The following is an 8,554-nucleotide window of genomic DNA, read 5'->3' on the forward strand; positions in this document are numbered from 1 at the left end:
TGTCATCCAAAGCCTCCATGAAATGTAGTTCCGATGTCCGAATACAGGTCAGTAGGCTTCGCTCGGCGGGCAATGAATCGTTGAAAGGCTGCGATGAAAGCCTGTGCAGTTAGCTCTCTAACAACCTCGATGTGAAGTGCCTTTGTAGTGAGGCACACAAAAATAAAAAACCATGCCTTTCCGATGCGTGGAGCTCTTCCTTTTGATTCCTTGATTGCGATCGGTCCAGCGTAGTCCAGCCCTGTGTGTTGAAAGCAGCGGCTAGCTTGAACTCGAGGAATTGGTAGCTCTCCCATGATCTGGTTGCCTTTCTGACGAGATTGCGGGCTTCCAGAATCCAGTACTGCTGACGAAGATTGGTGAACGTTGCATCAACTCCAGTGTGCAGATAGGAGACATGAAAATGTCGAACCAGCAGTCCAGCTAGTGGTGTATCTTTAGGTATCAGAATCGGGTGCTTGGCGTTGTAGTTGAGTGTAGATTTCTCGATTCTCCCACCGACTCGCATTACTCCATAATCATTCAGAAACGGAGAAAACCGGATAAGATGCGATTTAGCGTTAAGCTGGCGTCGATTCTCTAGCTGCGCATATTCTCTGGCAAAGGATTTCTTTTGCACATGTCGAATAAGTCGGCGCTGTGCGTCCTTACGCATTGCGTAAGTGCTAGCAAATCCTCTACTAAGGCTCTCCAGCGCGTACGTAGACTTTCAGGAATGGGGTCGGCCCACTGCAGGACACTTGTCCAGCTTTCTTGGAAGATTAGCTTGAGTAGAACTGTGACCGGCGCTACCAGTCCAAGCGGATCATAAATTCTTGATAGCTGAGACAAGAGTTCTCTTTTCGTCGGAGAAATGGTCGCATCGCATCCCTTTAGGTTGAGATACAGAACGTCCTTCCCAGGGTTCCATTGGATACCAAGAACTTTGACAGGTGAATCCGCAGCTGATTTGTTGAGGAGCTGGATAGGTTCAAAACATCTATCTTCCTCTGGTAATGATTTCAGAAGACGCCAACTATTAGAACTCCACTTGCGTAGCTTGAATTTTCCCTTATCCAAGAGGGCTATAAGCTCGTCCTTGAGAATCATAAGCTCCTCGAATGTGTTGGCGCCTGTAGGGATATCGTCCACATAGGCATCGTGCAGAAGAGCGTGAGCTGCTGCAGGGTATTTATGGCCATGATCGTCGGCAAGTTGCTTTAGAAATGGTGACGGTGCCAATCCGTAGGTAACCGTCAGCAGGCGAAAATGAAGCAGAGGTTCATTCTCAGTCTTACGCCAAACAATGCGCTGAATTTTAATGCCTCGAAACATCTTTTCGACATCTGTGCATAAAACATATTGGTGCTGCCGGAAGCGTAGACAAACGCCAAGAAGATCGCGTTGAATCGGTGGACCAATATGTAGTCTGTCATTGAGCGATACTCCAGAGCTGTCCTTTCCTGATCCATCAAAAACTACACGACATTTGGTAGTCAGACTGTCCAGTTTGATGACAGCGTGGTGCGGCAAATAGAAGCAGGTGTCTGGGGACTCCTCAACCTGAGCCGAGGGCAGTTGTTCCATATGTCCACGTTGCAAGTAGTCGTCCAGGAAAGCTTCGTACTGCTGCTTCAATTCTGGATACCGACGAAATTTGCGTTTCAGCGAGAAGAAGCGATTGATGGCCTGTGGCAAGGTCGAATCAATAGGCGGTGCCTTCTCCTTGAAGGGATACTCGACGACGTACACCCCGTCCGTCGAGCGCTTGTGTGTGGCAGCAAAATGACGCTCTGTGGGATCGCTGGCGTCCAAGAGAGCCTGATTAGGCTGAATGCTGTCAATCTCCAAGAATGAACGAACCATCGTGTCTAGGTCCGCGTGATGAGTAACCGCAGAAGTAGGGTGATCACCGAATGCAGAGTAAAAGCCTGCAAGAATCCGACCAAATACAGTATTGAGGGCGATAGGAAAGTCGTTACCAAAGTGTTTCCGATCTCCTGTGTATAGAGACCAAAGTTTATCCGATCCAACAATGACAACGATTGCTCCAGGTGTGCAGAACGTTGGGTCTGCCAAAGGAAACTCGCAGATTTGCCTCCACGTAGAGGATGAGGTGTCAATAACTTGGGCAGGAAGTGATGACGTCAGCGAGTTGAGAATGAACGAGACCAATTCGACAGTTTGGCCCGAATGACGAGAGCGCAGCTTGATATGTGCGCGTCCTCGGGTAACGCCCGCGCTGTTGGCGGCGAGACCGAGAATAGAAATCCGTGCGTGCGTTCGACGCACGCCTATTCGCTGAACAAATGATTCCGATGCCAAGGTTATTGTAGATCCAGTGTCCAGGAGCAGCCTGCAGGTTGTAGTGTTTCCACAGGCGTCGATGACGTCAGCAATGATGGTTGGCAACAGAGTCTGAGAACCAGCCGCCGGAATATTCTCCGGAGTATGATGCGTAAAGTTGTTTTCCGCGGGAGTCTCGCTTCCCAAGCGATGACCTTCTCGAGCTAGCGGTTGATTGTGGCCAATTGTAGATCCCGCATGTGAGACTGCTGGTCAATCGCGGCTGTCAACACTTGCTGTGTCAATGTTGTTGCCATTTTGAATTGGCTGCGACGAGCCATGAACCAAAGTATAATGCTTGCGGCGGCAGATTCGACAAGTATGCCTCGATGTACAGTTGCCCACCATATGAGCCGGGCTGAGGCAATTGAAACAGAGCTTTCTTGATTTGAGGAAGTCTCGGCGAGATGCAATGTCGAGTGCGATGAATTGAGGACACTTAAACAGTTGGTGATTCTGCTGGCACGATGTGCACTTCGGCTCTTCCCGTCTTGGATGCGTGTCTGCGTGGTGCGTTGTAGCTGCGCGTCGAGCATCCAGTGTTTGAAAAGCTGCAGTCGAATTAGCAGAAGTCGCAATATTTTTGCTTTTCACTGCTTCTGCTGCGAGCGATATTGCTTCTGCTTCTGAAAAATCAGAAGTCGCAGTCAAAGCATAAGTAAAAATCCCGCAGCGACGAATATCAAAAATCAGCAGCAGTCGCCGTTTTTCGTTTTTTCGCTTTCTGCTTTGCTGTTGCTTTTCATGCCTTCGACTGCTTGCTGCTTTTGATTTTCGTTGCTATTGCTGCTGACCAACAGTCGCAGCAGCATAAGTCGGTGCTTTCGACTGTTTGCTGCTTTTGATTTTCGTTGCTATTGCTGCTGACCAACAGTCGCAGCAGCAGAAGTCGGCTCCTTCGACTGTTTGCTGCTTCTGAATTTCGTTGCTATTGCTGCTGACCAACAGTCGCAGCAGCGTAAGTCGGTGCTTTCGACTGTTTGCTGCTTCTGATTTTTGCTGCCGAGCAGCATAAGGCGACAGACGCATGAGGCGACAAATTTTGAAAGTCATCCGCAGCGACAGCAGCCGTCGCAGCGTTTATTTCCGCATATTAATTTTACTTGTAAAACGTTTGCTGCTTGATTGACACGTACGCTCACTTGCATATTTCTGCTAACCAAGTGAAGTTTGGAAATATTTTGAAAATAAGGCAGTCGAGGGCTTAGCTGTATGTAATATATGTAAAAGTTCTCAAAAAAATAACAGAATTTCAAATTTAAAAGCACATTTACAAAAACAACACAAAATTGATGTTAATGTCATTAGTTTAGAAAATCTTGAAACTTCATCAAGTTCTTCTTCTAAAATAATAAGAAAAAAAATAAAATAAAAATTGAAGTAAATAAAAAACAACTAATAAGATCATATATAGGATTGGTAACCGAAGATAGCATTCCCTTCAATGTTCTAAATTCACAGAATATGAGAAACATACTTGATCCAATTTGTGAAGGTCTAAAAACAGCAGAAGGAAAAATGATGAAATTAAACGCAGTAAACTGTAAAAATACATTGGAAATAGTGGCAAATAATATAAGAACACATATAACAGCTGAACTTAAAAACACGTTATTATCTTTGAAAATAGACAGTGCAACGCGTATGTCCAGAAATATTTTTGGAATAAGTGCACAGTATATAAATTCGGCTCAAATAAAATCTATAATATTAGGAATGATTGAGTTGAAAGGTGCAGGATCACGTGGAGCCAAAAATCTTGCAGCCGAAGTGATCAAAGTGCTTAATAAATATAATATAAATTTAAATCAAATCGTATCTATTACTTCTGACAACGGGGCAAATATGCTTCAGGCAACTAATATTATATTTTGTCATTTGTGTCTGAACAAAATAATGAAGAGAACGATTACGAGTGCACCAACGACGATTATTTGGATAAAATAGACTTAATAGAAAAAATTCCCAAAGTTTTAATAGGAAATATTGAAGTTTGTCGTTGTGCTGCACACAGCACAGCTGGTTGCCCTCGATTTAAATAAATCATTGGACATAATTAAATACCTACTTAATTGTAGGAATATGACTAAATATATTAGAAAACCATCGAATGGATACCGCGAAATATTTGAGCTTAAAAAATTAAAAGTGTCACAATTAGACTGTCCAACAAGATGGGGATCCACGTACATAATGTTAAAAAACTTGTTGGAAGCGAAAGATATTTTAAGTAAAATTGAGTCACTTAAAAACAGAATGGATGAAGAGAATTTTGATGTAGATGCCTCGTTTTGGGATTTTATTGAAACATATTGTAATGTTTTTAGTCCCTTGCAAAAATCTATACAAAGATTCCAAGAGGAGCAACTACATTATAGTAATTCTTACGCACAATGGCTTAAACTAAAAATATTGACCGAAAAAATAGTCAATGATTCAAGTCACAATTTAACAAAAACTATTGGAAATAAAATTTTAAATTCAATAGAAACACGAACAAAAACATTGTTAAATAATAAATTTGTTGTTTCATGCTTGTTTTTGGATCCCCTCTTTCAACATATATTGTCTCCGCAACAAAAAACCGACGCAATAAATCATTTAAAATCCATTTGGGACAGACTATATAGTCTGAACCCTACTGGCAATATGTGTTCAACTCCCAACTCTAGCTTCAATCAAATAGACAACTTCTTTTTTGACGAGGAAGACGAAATGTTAGAGGCCTATTTATCGCAAGGCGTTCAATCAAAAGTAAATAGTTCAATAGACGTGTACACAAAAATTGAAAATCTACAACTTGCATATCAAAGATTTGACATAGACGTGCTATCTTACTGGAAAGGAAAGCAGTATACTGACCAGGAGTTATACGCAGTTAGTAACGTTTGTTATGTCGTACCGCCAACTCAGGTAAATAAAAATGGCATAAATAATTTAGGTTCCTTCTTAGATAGTTTCTTATTTTATAACAGGTGTCGATTGAACGAGCATTCTCCACTCTGAGGGTGTTGCTTACCGACTACCGCAATCGATTAAGCCAGGATGTTCTTGAGAACATATTGCTAGTCAAATTAAATCCCACCTTTTTGGACATGGCCATTGATACTTTGCACTTTTTGAAAACGAAGAACTTACTCTTAGTGGGGTATAAAATAAGTAAAATAATAGTTATAACAGAAAGCAATGAAAATTTATTTATGTATCATTTTTCAAAATTCATATACTATTAGGTTTTTATTTTTGCTAATTTTGTTTCTATAATTTTTTTAAAATTGATTAGTTGTATTATTTTATAAGCATTATACAAAAAGAAAGTCCAAAAAATAAAAAAGTACAAGAAGTATAGCGTATAAGTAATTTCCAAAAAATTTAGTCATTCGTAATTAAATAAAAGTCGCGGCTACTGAATGAATTTGTCGCCTCATGCATCTGTCGCCTTATGCTGCTCGGCAGCAAAAATCAGAAGCAGCAAACAGTCGAAAGCACCGACTTACGCTGCTGCGACTGTTGGTCAGCAGCAATAGCAACGAAAATCAGAAGCAGCAAACAGTCGAAGGCGCCGACTTCTGCTGCTGCGACTGTTGGTCAGCAGCAATAGCAACGAAAATCAAAAGCAGCAAACAGTCGAAAGCACCGACTTATGCTGCTGCGACTGTTGGTCAGCAGCAATAGCAACGAAAATCAAAAGCAGCAAACAGTCGAAGGCATGAAAAGCAACAGCAAAGCAGAAAGCGAAAAAACGAAAAACGGCGACTGCTGCTGATTTTTGATATTCGTCGCTGCGGGATTTTTACTTATGCTTTGACTGCGACTTCTGATTTTTCAGAAGCAGAAGCAGAAGCAAAATCATGTGACATGAAACTTACGACAGTTTTTTAAACGCTGGTGGCATCAATACTGTTTGAGGTGACATCCCGTGTCAACTCCTCCAAAGTATTGCTGAGAATAGCTTGTGTAGCATAATGTTTGTCCTCATATGCGTCAAAATCCTCGTCAGGGTTCTCCCAATCGGCTTCCGATTTAAATGCATACATAAATAATTTTCCTGTAGTTGCGCCAGGCGGACAACTATTGTTTGCACTGAATGAATGTCATCAACAAATTTTAAGGCCTTATTATGCGCACGAGTAATTTGGCTTTTGCAGAAGCCCCGTTGTTGAATCACACTCCGCATGGTGGTCGAAAGAAGGGAACGATTCTATACGATGTAGGAATCTATAGATCACCGTTTGCCAAAAAGCCAATAATCAAAATCAAATGCCCGAAAGAAACGCAGTTCCGGTATTCCAGCTCTCGAAGGACCAGATTTTTTTATGTTCATAAATAAACCCGCCAGTGTTACTGTTTAGTTTGATTTATTGGTTAATTTCAGACACTTAATATTAATTAGTTCGACACCGATGCGTACGTTTTCTTGCAGATCAAGAATGTGACTAACTTAAGCTTTGGCTGTACTCACGCCATACGATTAAACTAGCATAAGACGTAAACAAGTTACAGTTAGAAGGGAGTTAGAAGTTTGGAAAAGTACTGGGCAAGCTCGCGGACAATTACAGCGGTGCGATGTTTACATTGATTTTTTATTTTATTTTATTGGTATATTTTAAGATTATATTTTACATTTTTTAAATCAAAAATTTTTTTCGACAACAAAAATTGGTGTTGTTTTTTTTTTTTTTGTTTGAACGCAGGACCACGCCCATTTTACCTCAAATATATTACTATTTTTATCATTAACATAAATAAAAAACAGAACATAAATATGATGCTTCGTTGTCGAGTTATTAATTAATTCCCCATTAATTAATATTAATTAATGGCCCCATAGTGCGGCGCACAGTGGCGGCTTAGAAACTTTTGGGCTACAAAAATCAAAACTCTTAAACCAGTTGAGATATTTTCATAATTTTTTTTAAATGAAAGGTAATATTAGTACATTTTGATTAAGTGGTCATACAATATGGTGAGATAATGTGGTGAAATAATAGTAGATTTTATACTCGAAAATTAATTTTTTTCGAGGCAGATATCTAAATTTTTATGCAATTTCGGCAAATACTTTTCATTTGTTTTCTCTGAAAATGCTAATATAGTAAATATTTAATGTTTTAAAAACAAAAAATAAATAAATTTTAAAGAACATTTTTTATTTATTTTTATGTTTTATTTTGTTTTTATTTCATCTATTTTTACCTTTTTTTTTACAAATTATTAAAAATAATCATTCAATTTTACTTAATTTAATATTTTTGAAGAATAATTAATCATTCATTTAAAATCATTACAAAGTCAGGGGTTAAAAAACAAGCCGCCAATATCTCTTTTTATTATAATTCAAAAAAAAGGGAGAAAGTTATAGTCGAGTTTCCCGACTTACTGATACCCGTTACTTAGCTAGTGAAAGTGCGAAGGAGGTCTTCAACACTGACAGTTTTTGGCGGTTTGTCGGCGTTAGAGTGGCCGTGGCAGCATGACTTGACAAACTTGCGCTGCGTCTATGTCTCTGGAGTCTGTATGCTTAATCTTAACTTTCTAGCTTTTGTAGTTCCTGAGATCTCGACGTTCATTCGGACAGACAGGCGGACAGACGGACGGACAGACGGACATGGCCAAATCGACTCGGCTATTGATCCTGATCAAGAATATATATACTTAATATGGTCGGAAACGCTTCCTTCTGCCTGTTACATACTTTTCAACGAATCTAGTATACCCTTTTACTCTACGAGTAACGGGTATAACAACACCTCATACTCCCAACCCAGGGAATCGCTTTATTTTCTCCATCAATTTTGAAAAATATGTGAAAATTAGTACTTTGGTAAAACAGGTAATCTAGCACTTGTAAAGAGTATTATACATTTATTCTACCTATGTTTTACCGAGATTTGATCGCCCTTTCCATAGAGACCATAACCAAGCAGGTCTATTACATAGTTTACCTAAAAATCGACCGCAAAGTCCGAAATTTCTAAAAAAAATACCTGATTTTTTTGCAACCCAAAAAAGGTTCATCTTTGAACACGTGTAATTTTTAAAATACTGAACCGATTTTAATCATTTTTGGATTCAACCCCTTTGAACTATTACCTGTCGAATGCGATATCCCATGCAACGATCCGTTGGCATCAAATATTTGATTTTTGTATAGCATCTGTATTTTTCGCGCCATTGTGCGGCTCTGAAAGTCGCAGGAGCCGAACATAAATCTTTTATATCGAAAGCC

At 39.9% G+C, this 8,554-nt stretch overlaps 2 protein-coding genes across 2 annotated transcripts; one reads left to right on the forward strand and one right to left on the reverse strand.

Moving 5' to 3' along the window:
• Positions 1-579: 579 nt before the first annotated feature.
• Positions 580-3,354, reverse strand: LOC122319665. The gene is made up of 2 exons (XM_043207261.1): positions 3,198-3,354; positions 580-2,489 (listed from the first exon to the last, which is right to left on the reverse strand). The coding sequence occupies exons 1-2, from the start codon at positions 3,352-3,354 to the stop codon at positions 580-582; spliced, it is 2,067 nt and encodes a 688-aa protein (XP_043063196.1).
• A 362-nt stretch (positions 3,355-3,716) lies between these two features.
• LOC122319666 lies at positions 3,717-5,558 on the forward strand. Its single transcript, XM_043207262.1, has 2 exons — positions 3,717-5,238; positions 5,301-5,558. Exons 1-2 carry the CDS (start codon positions 4,408-4,410, stop codon positions 5,556-5,558), a joined length of 1,089 nt encoding a protein of 362 aa, XP_043063197.1. The 5' UTR covers positions 3,717-4,407.
• The last annotated feature ends 2,996 nt before the right edge of the window (positions 5,559-8,554 follow it).

The sequence above is a fragment of the Drosophila yakuba genome, unplaced genomic scaffold, assembly GCF_016746365.2.
Source record: "Drosophila yakuba strain Tai18E2 unplaced genomic scaffold, Prin_Dyak_Tai18E2_2.1 Segkk4_quiver_pilon_scaf, whole genome shotgun sequence".
NCBI classification, from domain to species: Eukaryota; Metazoa; Arthropoda; class Insecta; order Diptera; family Drosophilidae; genus Drosophila; species Drosophila yakuba.